We start from the raw sequence: 18,140 nt of genomic DNA on the forward strand, positions 1-18,140 counted from the left end.
TAATTTCATCCTTTATAATAGACTCCAGCATCTTTCCCACCACTGAGGTCAGATTAACTGGTCTACAATTTCCTGCTTTCTCTCTCCCACCTTTCTTAAAAAGTGGTATAACATTAGCCACCCTCCAATCCATAGGAACTGATCCCGAATCTATCGAACTCTGGAAAATAATCACCAACGCATCCACGATTTCTCGAGCCACCTTCTTCAGTACCCTGGGATCTAGACAATCGGGCTCCAGAGACTTATCAACCTTCAGACCTAACAGTCTCTCCAACACCAAATCCTAGCAAATATAAATTCCCTTAAGTTCAGGTCCTTCAGCCACTGTTACCTCAGGGAGATTGCTTGTGTCTTACCCAGTGAACACAGATGTGAAATACCCATTTAATTCTTCTGCCATTTCTTTGTTCCCCGTAATATATTCCACTGTTTCTGTCTTCAAGGGCCCAATTTTAGTCCTAACCATTTTTTTGCCTTGCACATACTTAAAAATGCTTTTACTATCCTCCTTTATATTATTGGCCAGTTTACCTTCGTACCTCTTTTTTCCTCTGCGTATTTCCTTCTTAGTAATCCTCTGTTCACGGCCGCCCATGCCTCCTCCTGGGATCTTTCTTCCTTTTTGGAATGAACTGATCCTGCAACTTCTACATTATACACAGAAATATCCGCCATTGTTCCTCCACGGTCATCCCTGCTAAGGTATTGCACCATTGAACTTTGGCTCCTCCCTCATAGCTCTATAGTTCCCTTTATTCAACAGTAGTACTGTCACTTCCGACTATACGCTCTCCCTCTCAAATTGCAGATTGAAGCTTAATGTATTATGGTCACTACTTCCCAATGGCTCCTACACTTCGAGGTCTCTGACCAATTCTGGTTCGTTACACAATACCAGATCCAGAATTGCCTTCTCCCTGGTCGGCTCCAGCACCAGCTGTTCTAAGAATCCATCTCTGAGGCACTCCACAAAGTCTCTTTCTTGAGGTCCAATACCATCCTGATTCTCCCAGTCTACCTGCATGTAAAAATCCCCCATAACAACTGTAGTAACAACTTTGCGACAGGCCAATTCAGCTCCTGATTCAACTTACATCCGACCTCCTCGCAGGAGCACGAGGTGGCGCCGATGCAGTCATCAATGTAGTGGAGGAAAAGGTGGGGAATGGTACCAGTGTAACTCCAGAAGACAGACTGTTCTCCGTAGCCGACAAAGAGACAGACATAACTGGGGCCCATGTGGGTACCTATGGCTACCCCTTTCGTTTGGAGGAAGTGGGAGGATTCGAAGGAGAAATTGTTGAGGGTGAGGACCAGTTCAGCCAAATGAATAAGATTGTCAGTGGAAGGGTACTGGTGGGGACGTCGGGAGGGAAGAAACGGAGGGCTTCGAGGCCCTGATCATGGTGGGTGGAAGTATATAGCGACTGGATGCCCATGGTGAAGATGAGACGTTGGGGGCCACGAAAATGAAAGTCTTGGAGGAGGTGGAGGGCATGGGTGGTGTCCCGAACATATGTGGGAGCTCCTGGACCGGTGGGGAATAGGACAGTATCGCGGTATGTGGAGGTGAATTCAGTGGGGCAGGATGAGGCTGAGGCGATGGGGTAGTCAGGCTTGTGGATCTTGGGTAGGAGGTAGAATCGGCAGTACAGGGTTCCCAAACTATGTGGTTGGAAGCTGTGGGTGGGAGATCTCCTGAGGTAATAAGGTTGTTTATGGTCTGAGAGATGATGGTTTGGTGATGGGGTGTGAGGTCATGGCCGAGCGGGCAGTAGGAGGAGGTGTCTTCAAGTTGGCGTCTGGCTTCAGCGGTGTAGAGATCAGTGTGCCAAACTACCACTGCACCCCCTTCATCCACTGGATTGATGGTGAGGTCAGGGTTGGGGCAGAGGGAGTGGAGGGCTGCGCGTTGTGAGGGTGAGAGGTTGGAATAGGGGAGGGGGGTAGACAGGTGGTCAATGTCCCGGCAACAGTTGGAAATAAAGAGGTCGAGGGCAGGTAACAGACCAGAATGGGGTGTCCAGGTGTAGTGTGACATAAACTCAAGGCCCTGGTTGAGGCCATCCCCATGGGTACACACACATGCACACACACACAGACCCATACACTCATGCAGAAGCTCTCTCATACGCTCACACATACACTCCCACATGCACACTCTCACAGACTTATACCCCTTTACACACACACACACATGAACACATATACATATATGTGTGTTGGGTGAATTTATACTTGCAGAATTACATTTTATTTTGCTCAAAAACTGCATGAATCCATGTTAAATTCTGTAAATCCCTTTTTTTAGATTAGAATCAGTCTGAACATTGGGGCACAGACAGCCTCACACAGGGCACCTCACACCTTCAATGCATTATCCGGGCCAACATAGCACATACTGTTAAAGTTCACTTGAGAATGTAATTTTAGAAAGTTCTGGAACTTACATATGAAAGAACTGAAACCAACATGGTCATTCTAAAAGATGAGAGACTTAACAAATAATCCAGGTCTTTTTCAATTTATAATTTCAGTTACATCACTCTGTAAACTTTTGCTATAAATTCTGTGTCCTACGATCTTATACTCGAAAACCACCTGATGAAGGAGCAGCGCTCCGAAAGCTAGTGCTTCCAAATAAACCTGTTGGACTATAACCTGGTGTTGTGTGATGTTTAACTTTGTACATCCCAGTCCAACATTGGCACCTCCAAATCATATTTCTGTCAATTCATTTGTATCATGTGATTTGTACATCAAGGGCTGGGCCAGTATTTATTTGCCACCCTCATGTGCCCCTGAGAAGGTGGTGGTGAGCATCCTTCCTGAATTCCTTCAGGGTAGTCCCACAATGCCATTAGGGAGGGAATTCCAGGATTTTGACTTAGCGACAATGAAGGGACGGCGATATGTTTTGAAGTCAGAATGGGTGAGTGGCTACAAGGAAATATTGAGATGGTGGTGTACCCAGGTATCTGCTTCCCTTGTCCTTCGAAATGGTAGCAGTCATGGGTTTGGAAGGTTCTGCCTAATTGGTGAATTTCTGCAGTGCATCTTGTAGATGGTACACACTACTACTACTGAGCGTCAATGGTAGAGTGTATGGATGCCTGTGGAGTTGATGGCAATCAAGCGGGCTGCTTTGTCCTGATGGTGTCAAACTTCTTTTCTGTTGTTAGTTCTGCACTCATCCAGGTAAGTGGGATATAGACAGGTTGGGCCAGTTGACCAAAACTTGGCAAATGGAATATGATGTGGGAAAATGTGAGGCTCTGCACTTTGGCAAGAAGAATAGAGGAGCTGAATATTATTTAAATGGAGAAAGACTGCAGAAAGCTACAGAATAAAGGGAGCATGCATAAATCACTAAATAGCTAGCCTTCAAGTTGCGTGGGCAGCACGGTGGCACAGTGGTTAGTACTGTTGCCTCACAGGGCCAGAGGCCCGGGTTCAATTCCCGCCTCAGGCGACTGACTGTGTGGAGTTTGCACGTTCTCCGCTTGTCTGCGTGGGTTTCCTCCGGGTGCTCCGGTTTCCTCCCACAGTCCAAAGATGTGCAGGTCAGGTGAATTGGCCATGCTAAATTGCCCGTAGTGTTAGGTAAGGGGTAAATGTAGGGGTATGGGTGGGTTGCGCTTCGGCGGGTCGGTGTGGACTTGTTGGGCCGAAGGGCCTGTTTCCACACTGTAAGTAAGCTAAACTAATCTTCAGTGGATAATAAGAAAGCAAATGGAATGTTGGCCTTTATTTCAAAGGAAATTAACCAAAAAAAAGGAGGCCTTGCTAAAACAGTAGCAGGAACTAATTAGACCACAATGGGAATGTTCTGAACAGTTTTCAGCCCTTTATCGAAGGAAGACATACTGAGGAAGGACATTGGAGACAGTCCAGAGAAAGTTCAATAGATTGTTCCTCATCCAGAGGGACTGTCTTATGAAGTGAGGTTGAGTTGGTCGGGCCTGTACTTATTGGAGTTTCGAAGAATGACAGGCAACCTTATTCAAATGTACAAGGTTCTTAGCAGAATTGATAGATGAGACGCGGAAACGTTGTTACCCACTGTGAGCAAGTCAAGGACCAGAGGACATAAACTCAGAGTGAGGGTCACCCATTTAAGACAGAGATGAGGAAGACTTTATTCTCTCAAAGGGCAATGAGACTGAGGCCTTCTTTACCAGAGACGGCCAAGGAGGCTGGGTCATGATATTCAAGGTTGGAACAGTCAGAGTTTTAACAAGTAAGGTAAACGAGGGAAAAGGCAGGAGAGTGGAGTAAGGATTATCAGATCAAACAATAGCAGAACAGATTCAGTGGACTGAATGGTCTACTGCTCTGATTTTTTAATGGTCCTAAATTGGGAGTATTCCATCACACTCCTGACTTGGAGTCATACAGTCACAGAGATGTACAGCACGGAAACAGACCCATTGGTCCAACTTGTCCATGCTGACTGGATATCCTAACTTAATCTAGTCCCATTTGTGCTTAGGCTTTGGGGAGGTAGGAGGTGAGTTACCCACTGCAGTAAACCTAGTATCTGATCTACTCTTGTAACTGCAGTACATATACAGCTAGTCCAATTCAGTTTCTGGTTAATGGTAACCCCCAGGATGTTGAAAGAGGGGGATCCAGCAATGGTGATGTAATTGAATATCATGGAGCATTGATTTGATTCTGTCTTGTTGGAGATGGTCATGGCCTGGCATTCATGTGGTGTGAATGTTACTTGCCATTTGCCAGCCCAAGCCTGGATACTGTGCCGATTTTGTTGCATTTGGGCATTGGTCTGCTTCAGTATCTAAGGGGTTGTGAATGGTGCTGAACATTGTGCAATCACCACTGATGAACATCCCCACTTCCAGCCTTGTGATGGAGGGAAGGCCATTGACGAAGCAGCTGAAGATGGTTGGGCCTAGGACGCTACACTGAGGAACTCCTGCAGAGATGACTGGAGCTGAGATGACTGACCTCCAACAACCACAACCATCTTCCTATGTGCCAGGTATAAATCCAATGAGTAGAGTTTGTCTCTTGATTCCCATTGATTCCAGCATTGCTCCTTGATGCCACACTTGGTGGAATGCAGCCTTAATGTCAAGGCCTGTCACTCTCACACCGCCTCTGGAATTCAGCTCTTTGTTTGAACCAAAGCTGTAATGAGCTGAGTGGCCCTGACGGAATCCAAACTGGGCGTCACCGAGCAGGTTATTGCTGAACAGATGACACCTTCCATCACTTTACTGATGTTCAAGAGTAGACTGATGGGGCGATGATTGGCCGGGTTGTATTTGTCCTGCTTTTTATATACAAGACATGCCTGGGCAATTTTCCACATTTTCGGGTGTAGTAACTTTATTGGATCAGCTTGGCTCGGGATGCAGCAAGTTCCGGAGCACAAGTTATTGCTGGAATGTTGTCAGGGCCCGTAGCCTTTGCAGTATCCAGTGTCTTGAGCCACTTCTTGATATCACATGAAGTGAACTGAATTAACTGAAGCCTGGTATCTGTGATGCTGGGGACCACTGGAGGATGCTAAGATGGATCATGCACTTGGGGCTTCTGGATGTAGATTGCCTTGAATGCTTCAGCCTTCTCTTTTGCGCTGAAGTGCTGGACTCTTCCATCATTGAGGATGGGGATACTTGTGGAACTTCCTCCTCCAGTGAGTTGTTTAATTGTCCACCATCATTCATGACTGGACAAAGCAGATCTGCAGAGCTTAGATCTGATCCATTTGTTCTGGCATTGTTTACATCTGTCTATCACTCGCTGCTCATGCTGTTTGGCATTCCCATTTTCTATTATGTAGCTTCACCAGGTTGAAACCTCATTTTCGGGTATGCCTGTTGCTGCTTCTGGCACAGTCTCTCGTATTATCCATTGAATTACAGTTGATCCCCTGGCTTGATGGTAATACTTGAGTGGGGGATGTACTGCGGCATGAGGTTAGACATTGCACTGGAGTACAATTCTGCTGCTGTTGATGGCCACTGTGCCTCATGGATCCCAGTCTTGAGTTGTTAGATCTGTTTAAAATCTGTCCCATTTTGCACGGTGATAGTGTCACACGAAACGATGGAGGGTAATCGCAATGTGAGGGCAGGGTTTACTCTCCGGAAGGACTGTATGGTGGTCACTCTAACTGCTCCTGTTGTGGGCAGATGCATCATCTGCAGCTGGCAGATTGATGAGGATGAGGTCAAAGTTCTTAATTGGAATATGGCAAATTTTGATGGTAAGAGACAAGAACTTTCAACAATTGATTGAAGTAGATGACTGGCAAGTGGGAGGCTTTCAAAAGTGAGATAACAAGAGTTCAGAGACAGTATGTGCCTGTTAGAGTGAAAGTTAAGTCTGATAGGAGTGGGGAACAATGGATGAATAAAGATTTTTAGGGGGCTCTGGTCAAGAATAAGAAGGATGTATATGTTAGACATAGACAACTGAGATCAAGTGAATCTCTTGAAAAGTATAAGAGGTGTAGGAGCGAATTCAAGATGGCAAAAAGTGGATATCAGATAGCCTTGATAGATAAGGTTAAGGATCATCCAGAGATTCCACAAGTACATTAAGAGCAAATTAGAAACTAAGGCTCCTTAAAGATGAATGAGGCCATCTATGTGTGGAACCACTGGAGTTGGGAGAGATACTAAATTAATATTTTGCATCAGCTTTTACTGTGGAAAAAGACATTGAAGGCGAGGGAACTAGGGGAAAGAAATATTGATATCTTGAAAACAGTCCAACATTACAGAGGAGCAAGTGGAGAAATTTCTAGGGCCTGATCAAGTGTATCCCAGAATGTTGGGGTGAGTTAGGAAAGAAATTGCAGGGCCCCTTGCAGAGAAATTTATATCATCTACAGCCATGGGTTAGTGCCAGAGGACTGGAGGGTGGATAATGCTATAACTCTATTTAAGAAAGGCTGGACGATGAATCCTGGGAACTACAGACCCATGAGTCTGACATCAGTCATGGGTCAGTTGTTGGAGGAGATTCTGACAGATAGGATTTACATGCAGTCAGAGAGGCAAGGACTGATTCGGGATAGTCAGCATGGCTTTGTGCGTGGGAAATCATGTCTCACAGACTTAATTGAGTGTTTTGAGTACATAACCAAAAGGATTGATGAGGTAGGAGCGGTGGATATTGTCTATATAGACTTTAGTAAAGCCTTTGACAAGGTTCCATATGGGGTAGACTGGTTAGATCACATGGGAGTCAGGGAGAGCTTTCCAATTGGATTCAAAATTGGTTTGATGGTAGGAGTCAGAGGGCGTTGGAGGAGGATTGTTTTTCGGATTGGAGGCCTGTAACCAGCAGTGTTCCACAGGGATTGGTGTATATTGTTGTTTGTCATTTATATAAACGATTTGGATGAGAAGTTAGGAGGCATGGCTTGTAAATTTATGGTGACACCAAAATTGGTGGCACAGTTGACAGCGAAGAAGGTTATCTAAGATTACAAACGGATCTTCATCAATTGGGCCAATGGGCTGAGGAGTGGTAGATGGAGTCTAATTCGGATAAATATGAGGTATTGTATTTTGGTAAAACAAACAATGGCAGGACTTGTAAAGTTAATGGTAGAACCTTGGGAAGTGAGCTATAGGGAGAGGTTGACTAGGCTAGGGCTGTTTTCCCTGGAGCGTCGGAGGCTGAGGGGTGACCTTATAGAGGTTTATAAAATCATGAGGGGCATGGATAGAGTAAATGGACAAAGTCTTTTCCCTGGGGTAGGGCAGTCCAGAACCAGAGGGCATAGGTTTAGGATGAGAGTGGAAAGATATAAAAGAGACCTATGGGGCAACTTTCTCACGCAGAGGGTGGTACATGTATGGAATGAGCTGCCAGAGGAAGTGGTGGAGGCTGGTACAATTGCAACATTTATGAGGCATTTGGATGGGTATATGAATAGGAAGGATTTGGAGGGATATGGGCCGGGTGCTGGCAGGTGGGACTAGATTGGGTTGGGATATCTGGTCGGCATGGACGGGATGGACTGAAGGGTCTGTTTCTGTGCTGTACATCTCTATGACTCTATGACTCTAAGTGTTGGCGAACAGAGAGACCTGCGGGTTCAGGTACATAGTTCCTTGAAAGTTGTGTGACAGGTAGACAGGGCGGTTAAGAAGGCGTTTATAACACACTTGCCTTCATTGCTCGGATCTTTGAGTGTAGGAGTTGGGATGTCATGTTGAGGTTGTACAGTACGTCGTGAGGCTACTTTTGGAGCATTGTGTACAGCTCTGGTCGCACTACTATAGGAAGAATATTATTAAATAGGAGAGGGTTTAAAAAGATTTACCAGGATGTTGTTGGAAATGGAGGGCTTGAGTTATAAGGAGCGGCTGGATAGGTTGGGACCTTTTATCCTGGAGAGTAGAAGGTTGAGGGGTGTCCATATAGAGATATATAAAATCATCAGGGGCATAGATAAGGTGAACTGCAAAAACCTTATCCCTTGGGTGGGGAAGGTCAAAACAAGGGGGCATATTTTTAAGATGAGAAGAGAGAGATCTTTAAAAAGGATCTGAGGGGCAACATTTTCACGCAGAGTGGTTGGTGTGTGGCATGAATTGCCGGGGAAGTGGTAGAACGCAGCACAGTAACAACATTTCAAGTGATTTGAACAGGTTCATGAATAGGTCAGGTTCAGAGGAATCGGGTTCAAATGCAGCAAGTGGGGACTAGTTTAGTTTGGGAAACTTGTTCAGTATGGACGGGTTGGATTGAAGGGTCTGTTCCAATGCTGTTTGACTCTATGACTCTATAAGTATGGTTTCCCTTCTTGTTGGTTCCCTCACAACCTGCCACAGACCCAGTGTAACGGCTACACCCTTTAGGGGCTGGCCACCTCAGTCAGCAGTGCCAAGCCACTGAAATTCCCCACCCACAGAACGTTTTGTGTCCTTATCACCTCATTGCTTGCTCCAAGTATTGTTCGCCGTGTAGGAGTACTGATTCATCAGCCAATGGAGGACAGTATGTGGTAACCGATAGAACGCTTCTTTGTAAATATTTAACCTGAAGCCATGAGACTTCATGAGGTTCAGAGTCAATATTGACAACTCCCTCCCGAGTGGGAGACAGTGAGGACTGCAGGTGCTGGAGATCAGAGTTGAAAGTGTGGTGGTGGAAAAGCACAGCAGGTCAGGCAGCATCCGAGAAGCAGAAGAATCAAGGTTTCTGGCATATTTCATTCCTGATAAAGGGCTAATGCCTGAAGCGTTGATGCTCCTGCTCCTTGGATGCTGCCTGACCTGCTGTACTTTTCCAGCACCACCCTCTTGACACAACTCCCTCCTGAATGTATGTCACTGTGCTGCCACCTGTGCGGACTCTGTGCTGCCTCGGGGACAGGATATACCCAGGGATGGTCATGGTGCTGTCCAGGACATTGGAAGGTATGAGTCCCTGAGCATGACTATGGGAGGTTGTTGCTTGACGCGTTTGTGAGACACTTCTCCCTGCAGTAGTCCTCAGATGTTAGTCAGGAAGACTTTGCAGGGCTGGTTTGTTTTCCATTGTCGTTTCTGGTGCCCAGGTCAATCTGTCCATTTTCCCTGCTTTTTTGAGACTTTACAGCCTTTTGATACAACTGAGCAGCTCACTGAGAAATTCCAGAGGGCAGTTAAGTGTTAACCACATTGCTGTGGGCAGGAGTCACGTGTAGGCCAGACCAGGTAAGGACAGCAGATTTCCTCCCTTCAAAATAAGCCACACACTTTTTCTCCAGCATGGTCACTATTAGACTCACCTTCCAACTGCAGTGTTTGGTTTTCCAATTGACTTCAAAACACGAGGTGATTACTGATCTAGGAATTACTACATTGATTCTCCAGAGTGACGCAACGTGGCTGGAATTACAGCAACAATGGGCCGAGGAGTTTGAGGGAAGGGGGGGGGGGTGGAATTTTGTGGAGAAAATGAAGAATGCGACCCAGGGCAAATAGGACTGGCCAAGGAGATATTGTTTGCAGGGAGCTTTTGAAGACTCGGGAGATGGACAACTCCAAAGAGGTTTGAGCAAGAAAGCTTCAGAGTAAATATTGACAAGGGGTGGAGAGGAGGGGCAGGAGACCTGGCTAACCAGAGCTCCGACAGTGCGCGATATTCAAACCCTTAGGGCCATCAACAAGTTGAATGTTGTCTGTGGTTCCAAGGGTTTGAGAGGGATATGGGTCAAATGCTGGCAGACGGGACTAGATTAATTTCAGATTTCTGGATGAGTTGGACTGAAGGCTCAGTTTCTCTGCTGTACATCTCTGTGACTCTCCGACAAAGGGAAGAGGGATGGTGATTAGACAGACAGAACTGAAGGCGATGTGTGCTCAGAACGGGCTCTCCGCAGAAGTTAACAATGTCAGACAACATCAGCCATTTTGTATTGGGGAGCATTTCCCAAAACCACCTCCAATGATGTGTTACATGACACAGCAGGCACAGCAAATTGGCCCACCCAGTCTACACTGATACTTTAGGGCTCCTGTGGTGCAGCGGCAGTGTCTGTACTTCTGAGCTAGAAGGTGCGGGCTCAAGTCCAACGTGCCCCAGAGCTGTGTCACAACAGGGTGATTAAAAAATATCTGAGCCAGTTATTCATGCTCCATGCAAACTTCTTCCTCTCTGTTTAAACCTATAATTCTTGCCTCAGTAACCGTGAGCAGCATGTTCCATATTCCAATCACCTTTAGAGTGAAGGCCTGAATCCTGAATTCCCTATCCTATGCCCTGTTCCCGATCACCGGACTAGGTGGTCTGCCTGCCCATTTCTCCCCTACCTGTCGATGCTTGACTTTGTATCTCCAATCTTGTTGAGGCTGGAGATTCGGAAACCGAAAGCATTCCCCCTCTGGCCCTTGTTCATGTAGTTTCCAAAGGCAAGGACCACCTCCAGGAGCTGCTTCAGTCTCTTGCTCCGACAGAGCTCTTTGGAAGCCAAGAGGATGACTGGAATCGGGTGGAAAGGGGTGATGGTGGTTTCGGAGAGAAGGAAAGAAAAAACAAGATTGCATTCACCTCTTTGAAACAAAACCCGTCAAACAGTGAACCACAGGAACTGCCTTATGACACCTTTCTACATTTTTTAAAATTTTTAATTAATGTTTATTAATCAGGGGAGGCAATGGCCTAGTGGTCTTATCATTAGGCTACTAATCCAGAGACCCAGGTCATGTTCTGGGGATCCGCGTTTGAATCCCACCACAGCAGATGGTGGAATTTGAAGTCAACAAAAATCTAGAATTAAGGGTCTAATGATGACCATAAATCCATTGTGGATTGTTGGAAAACCCCATCTGGTTCACTTCAGACCCACGTCCTTCAGGGAAGGTAACAGCCACATCCTTTCCTGGTCTGGCCTACATGTGACTCCAGACCCACAGCAATGTGGTTGACTCTTAACTGCCCTCTGGGTAAATAGGGATGGGCAATAAATGCTGGCCCAGCCCTCATCCCGTGAACAAACTAAAGAATTACTTGCTTGGGCACGGTTTTATGAATGTAAATCAGATTGCCCCTCTCCGGACTTATCCAACCCAGTTATCTCACAGGGTAATTTTTTTTAATAAAGGTAAGTACACCTTGTCGGGCTGCTAGGCATTCACCTGAAAAGCAATCACCGTAACATGATAGGTATCTACTGCTTGGTCTGCACAAAACAACGCTGATCCTGCTGATGAAGGAGCAGCGCTTCGAATGCTAGAGCCTCCAAATAAAGCTGTTGGATTATAACCTGGTGTTGTGTGATTTTTAACACTGTCCACCCCAGTTCAACACTGGTTGCTCCAAATCATGACATCCACAGTGCTGTGTATAATGTTTCTCTCCACATTTAAAGAAGATCTGAATGTTTCGGAAGCGGTTCAGTGAATTATTGGAATGGGCCAGTTGTCTTACAATGCCAAGCATGTACCCACTGAAGTTTACAAAAAAGAGAGATCCCTTGATTAGACCAAAGAAGATCTTTGAGTGATCTTGACAGAGATAGAAAGGATGGTTCCTCACCTGACAGAATTCAGAACTGGGGTCATTTTTAGAAATAAGGGGTCACCCATTTGAGACAGAGATGAGGAAAATACATATCTTTTCACAGAATCACATGTCAGATCCTTAGTAGTTATTGTGGTTAGTATCCCTGCCTGTCATGTGGGAGTCTGTGGTTCATTCCCCTACCAGGGAGGACTCAAGCAATTTGAGCATCATGGAGGCTCAGTGGTTGGAAGCTGCTGCCTCACAGCACTGGGGAGGCAGGTTTAATTCCAGCCTCAGATGATTGTCTGTGTGGAGTTTGCACATTCTCCCTGTGTCTCTGTGGGTTTCCTCCCACAGTCCAAATGTGCGCAGGTTAAGTGGATTGGACATTTATATTGCCCACAGTGTCCAGGCTAGGTGGATTAGCCATGGGAAATGTAGGGATAGGATTGGGGGGGGGAGGGGTTTGGTTTGGTGGGATGCTCTTTGGAGGGTCAGTATGAGCTGAATGGGCTGTATCCACACTGTAGGGATTCTGTGAAGATTTCTCACAGAGGGCTGCAAGTCTTTGAAATTCTCTTCCTCCGATTGTGAGGGAAATTTGAATATATTTCATAGTATCCCTACAAGTCCACACCCACCCTACAAAGAGTAACCCACCCAGATCCTACCCTATTACTTTTATATTTCCTCCTGACTAATGCACCTAACTACACATCCCTGAACACTATTGGTAATTTAGCATGGCCAATTCACCTTTGAACTGTGGGAGGAAACCCACACAGACACGGGGAGAATGTGCAAACTCCACACATACAGTCGTCCGAGGCTGGGATTGAACCCGGGTCCCTGGCACTGTGAGGGAGCAGTGCTAACCACTGAGCCACTGTGTCGCTCAAAGGGACAGGTAAATAGCTTCTTGATAAGCAAAGTAGGAGACAGGGAGAGGAGGAGAAGCAGCCATGGTTTCGTTCTAACCCGAACGACAGAGCAGGCTCGAAAGACTGAGGTGCCTACAGCGGGGTGGGGAGATGTTTCATTCCCTTGAGTGTAACTTTGTCCATTCCCCGCTGACCAGACCGCAGAGGCTGCAGTGCAGCCCCTTTAAGGAGCAGAGCATAGCACATTTACCGAATGATTTACTGCTCACTTTAAAAAAATGTGTTTGTACTGGCTGAGCCCTCTCGAATAAACAAATGGCAAGTGAAGCTCTCCAGCTGCTCAGGCCCGCGTCAGCACACCATTTCGAGTTATTGCACAAACAGAGATGTTTAACAGCGTAAATATTTACCCAGATCGACCTCTTTGATGGCCTTACCTTCGATCTTTGGCTTTGCTTCTGCGAGACGCTCGGCAAACTTCTTCTTGAAGAATAAAGCCTGCAGGCGCTGTTGGTAGTGGTCAATCCTGTGGGATGGGTGAACAGAATGTGCTCAGATAAAACAGGAGTTGGAGGAGGCTAGTTGGCCATCTGTGCCTACTCCGCCATTAGAAATGATCACAGCTGATCATCCAACTCGGTCCCCTGTTCCCGCTATCTCCCCCAGACCCCTTGAACCCTTTTGTCTGAAGAACTGTATGTTTTGGCCTCGGTTCTCTGGCAGAGCCTTCTACTCTCTGGGCGAACAAATTTCTCCTCATGTCAGTCCCAAATGGCCTACTCCTTATCCTTAGACTGTGGCCGCTAGTTCTGGAATTCCCAATCATGGGGAAAATCCTGCCTGCATTTACCCCCATCTAGTTCTGATAATATTTTACGTGTTTCTATAAGGTTCGTCCACCCACTCCACTGACTAAGTATGTATTTAGAGAGGGATTTAATAGCTGAAGCATGGTAAGGTGGTTTGGTGGCTCAGCGGTTAGCACTGCAGCCTCACGGCGCCAGGGTCATGAGCTCAATTCCCGCCTCAGGTGACTGTCTGTGTGGAGTTTGCACATTCTCCCCATGTCTGCGTGGGTTTCCTCTGGGTGCTCCGGTTTCCTCCCACAGTCCAAAGATGTGCAGGCCAGGTGAATTGGCCATGCTAAATTGCCTATAGTGTTAGGTGCATTAGTCAGAGGTTAATATAGGGTAGGGGGAATGGTTATAGGTGGGTTACTCTTCAGAGGATCGGTGTGGACTTGTTGGGCTGAAGGGCCTGTTTCCATACTATAGGGAATCTAATCTAATCAGTTGTGCTGTGATGTTGTTCTCTATTGATTGGCCCTGATTCCCCAAAAGCTTGTCAAACTGCTCCTATCCAGTCTCACATCTCCATGGCTCAGTCCGCAGCTCCTCACACTCAGACAGGAGACCAGCAGGGCCCTGCAGCACCATCACTGGTGGAATTATTAATACCATCCTGCATTATATTGACCAACCTGCTCATCTCATAGAGGAAGCGATCTGCCCTGGCCATGCGATCAGTCTCATGTTTATGCTCCTCCAGAAGGTCAATGTCACTCTTCTCTGGGACGAACTTGAGGAGCTGGGGAGGAAGTTATTACAGCAATTAAGAAGGACAACTGCTGACGTCCTCTCACTACGTTCATGGGGAAGTGGGGAGAGCTGAATGACAGTGATCAACACCAGGAGCTAGTTGACTGCAGTGTCCATTCACCAGATCAACTCGGCCTGGAAGCAGACTAGGTACGATCCTAACAGCCACCCCCCCCCACTGCATTGAAGGTGCCAAAAATGCTTATCTCCTGCGGTCAATAACAAATATCGATTCCTTTTACAAATCAGGATGTTGCATTCAGCTGCCCTCAAGCTTCCCCATGGGAGACTGGTTAGCGAGGTTAGATCTTATGGAGTACAGGGAGAACTGGGCAAAAGTGAAGATGGCAGATGCTGGAGATCAGAGTCAAGATTAGAGTGGTGCTGGAAAAGCACAGCAGGTCAGGCAGCATCCGAGGAGCAGGAAAATCGACGTTTCAGGCAGGAGCCCTTCATCAGCCCGTGAATTTCTACAGGGAGAACGAGCCATTTGGATACAAAACTGGTTCGAAGGGAGAAGACAGAGGGTGGTGGAGAAGGGTTGTTTTTCAGACTGGAGGCCTGTGAGCAGTGGAGTGCCACAAGGATCAGTGCTGGGTCCACTGCTTTTCGTCATTATTTAAATTATTTAGATGTGAACATAGGAGGTATAGTTAGTAAGTTTGCAGATGACACCAAGATTGGAGATGTACTGGACAGTGAAGAGGGTTACCTCAGATCACACGGGATCTTGATCAGATGGGCCAATGGGCTGAGAAGTGGCAGATGGAGTTTAATTCAGATAAATGTGAGGTGCTGCATTTTGGAAAAGCAAATCTTAGCAGGACTTATACACTTAATGGTAAGGTCCTGGGGAGTGTTGCTGAACAAAGAGACCTTGGAGTCCAGGTTCATAGCTCCTTGAAAGTGGATAGGATAGTGAAGAAAGCGGTTGGTTTGCTTTCCTTTATTGGTCAGAGTGTTGAGTACAGGAGTTGGGAGATCATGTTGCGGCTGTACAAGACATTGGTTAGGCCACTTTTGGAATATTGTGTGCAATTCTGGTATCCTTCCTATCGGAAAGATGTTGTGAAACTTGCAAGGTTTCAGAAAACATTTATAAGGATGTTGCCAGGGTTGGAGGGTTTGAGCTACAGGGAGAGGCTGAATAGTCTGGGGCTGTTTTCATTGGAGCGTTCGGAGGCTGAGGGGTGACCTTATGAAGATTGACAAAATCATGAGGGGCATAGACAGGATAAATAGACAAGGTATTTTCCCTGGGGTGGGGTGGTAAAGGGCATAGGTTTAGGGTGAGAGGGGAAAATATATAAGGGCCCTAAGGGGCAATGTTTCCACACAGAGGGTGGTGCGTTTATGGAATGAGCTGCCTGAGGAAGTGGTGGAGGCTGGTACAATTACAACTTTTAAAAGGCATCTGGATGGGTATATGAATATGAGGGGTTTCGAGGGATATGGGTCAGGTGCTGGCAGGTGGCACTAGACTAGGCTAGGATATCTGGTCGGCATGGACGAGTTGGACTGAAGGGTTTGTTTCCATGCTGTACAGCTCTATGACTCTAAAGATCTGGGCCCCAAGTTCACCCCTCACATCATGAATACCCCTGGCCATCATTCATGAAAATACAGCAAATCATTCCATCTGGCTGTGCAGAGATTAAATCATTGGAAGAGTTATAACTGTGACCAACCCTGAAACATTTTAAGAGGTTTTGGGAATAGGAGGGGAGGGATTTAGTTTGTGAATGGTAATGGACTTGCATTAATCCTAGTTGGGAGCAGGATTTGATCAGAGGCAGCTTGCTTTACTCTGCACTGACAGTCAAGGGGAAAACATCACCCTGTAATGCCATTCGGATTTAAAGTGACGTGCAAATGAAGCAAGGCTGTTGTGAGAAATAAACTTTGGACGCGCACACAGAGAGTGGCTAGAGTCGGGAATACACTGTTTGAAAATGTATCAGAGTCAGGTTCAATTAAGGTCTTCAAGAGGGGTATTGGATGATTCCTTGGATAGAAATGGTGTGCAGGGATATGGGGGGAAAGGCAGGAGACTGGCACTGAGTAATCAAACCAATTCAAGCACAATGGGCCAAATGGCCTCTCACTCTGTTGTAACAATCCCATGACTCTGCTGAAACAAAGCCCAGTGACAGACTCTGGCATGACTGTGCCCATGCTCTTGATGGTGAGGACTGGACTGGCCCAGGATTTGGATGGTTTTATTCATGCTGATAGGCTTTTTTGGCCGCATGGCAGTGAAGTTGTTAAGGGGGTAGAGTACAATTATAGTGGCTGTCCCTGAAATGGAAGTGGAGCACTGCTGGGATGAGGGGTTTAGCCTGTGCGCACACATTAAGCAGGTTGGATCTATATTCTGATAGAATGTTTACGACAGGACCTTCTGTGGAACTATGGAGTTTAGAAAAATGAGAAGTGTCCTCACTACAAGGTTCGGAGAGTGTTTCACAGGTTCGAGGCTGAAAGGGTGTTTCTCATGGCCAGGGAAACTAGAGCAAGGAGAGATCATCTCAAGACAACCCAGTTCAGACTGAGATGAAGAATAATGTCTTTACTCAAACGCTTGTGAATATTTACAATTGTCTGAAGCAGAACCCTGTGGATGCTGACTGGTTTACTGTATTCAAAGGCTGAGATCGATGGCCTTTTTGGTCAATAAGGATATGGGGATTGGAAAGATGAGTGGATTGATGTTGATGATTGGCCAAGAGTTAAACGGACAGCACAGGGAATGTGAGGAGCGAACTCTTCCTACTTCTCACGTAAGACAATCGCAGCTAAACCCAATCCATTCCTCCTCTGACAGGAATATACCCACCATCAGGGATAGAGATTAGCCCATGTTTTCCCCATTGTGCACTTCATTTATGGCACCCACACTGCCATCAGGTTCATTCAGCACATGGTAGGAGAATGTCACTTAACCTAAGATTGACCCTTGTGGCATGGTGGGACCCCAGTGTGCTCATCTCCATTCCATCTGGTCCAAGCTCACAGAAGGATCTGCACCCTTACCTGTTCCAGCATGTCCTTGGCCAAGTCTTCTTGTTCGTCCATTTGCAAGATTGCACGCTTGATTTCCTCATTGGACAGCTTTAGCCTAACAGGAGATGAGAACATTGGATAGAATCATAGAATAATCATAAAATCCCTACAGCATGCAAACAGGCCATTCAGCTCAGCAGGTCCACACTGACCCTCCGCAAGACATCCACATCCTTACCCTATCCCTGAAACCCTGTATTTCCCAAAGCTAATCTACCTTGTCTGCACATCCCTAGGCATTATGGGCAGTTTAGCATGGCCGACTTGCATATATTTGGGCTGTGGGAGGAAACCAAAGTGCTCAGAGGAAACCCACGCAGACACAGGGAGAATGTGTAGACATGGCTCCATGGTGCTGTGAAGGCAGCAGTGCTAGCCACTGAGCCACTGTGCTGCCTGCGGTGGGACAAACCAGACCACTGATGGTTGGAGGACCATAAAGTCCAGGCATGACTTTGAGATCCAGCAGAAGCAGGCCTGCGCTGCTGCAGGTTCACCTGCTCCAGTTAAAGTCCCAGTCGTATCAGAAGCTGACAGTTTAGTGCAAGACTTGAGGGAGTGCTGTATCCTCAGAGGTGACATCCCTGTTCAAACCAAGACCCTGTTTTGCCCAGCC

The 18,140-nt window shown here is 46.6% G+C and overlaps 1 protein-coding gene across 5 annotated transcripts in view; it reads right to left on the bottom strand.

Moving 5' to 3' along the window:
* The window catches only part of daam2 (dishevelled associated activator of morphogenesis 2), a 326,991-nt gene that overhangs the window by 65,449 nt on the left and 243,402 nt on the right, over positions 1–18,140 (bottom strand). For all 5 annotated transcript variants that reach the window (XM_043687248.1, XM_043687244.1, XM_043687246.1 and 2 more), the window contains 4 exons: positions 17,495–17,579; positions 14,344–14,450; positions 13,301–13,389; positions 10,791–10,959 (listed from right to left, as the gene is read on the bottom strand). In XM_043687248.1, coding sequence (XP_043543183.1) covers positions 10,791–10,959; positions 13,301–13,389; positions 14,344–14,450; positions 17,495–17,579 — 450 coding nt within the window. The remainder of the gene's footprint in view (positions 1–10,790; positions 10,960–13,300; positions 13,390–14,343; positions 14,451–17,494; positions 17,580–18,140) is intronic.

The sequence above is a fragment of the Chiloscyllium plagiosum genome, chromosome 3, assembly GCF_004010195.1.
Source record: "Chiloscyllium plagiosum isolate BGI_BamShark_2017 chromosome 3, ASM401019v2, whole genome shotgun sequence".
NCBI classification, from domain to species: Eukaryota; Metazoa; Chordata; class Chondrichthyes; order Orectolobiformes; family Hemiscylliidae; genus Chiloscyllium; species Chiloscyllium plagiosum.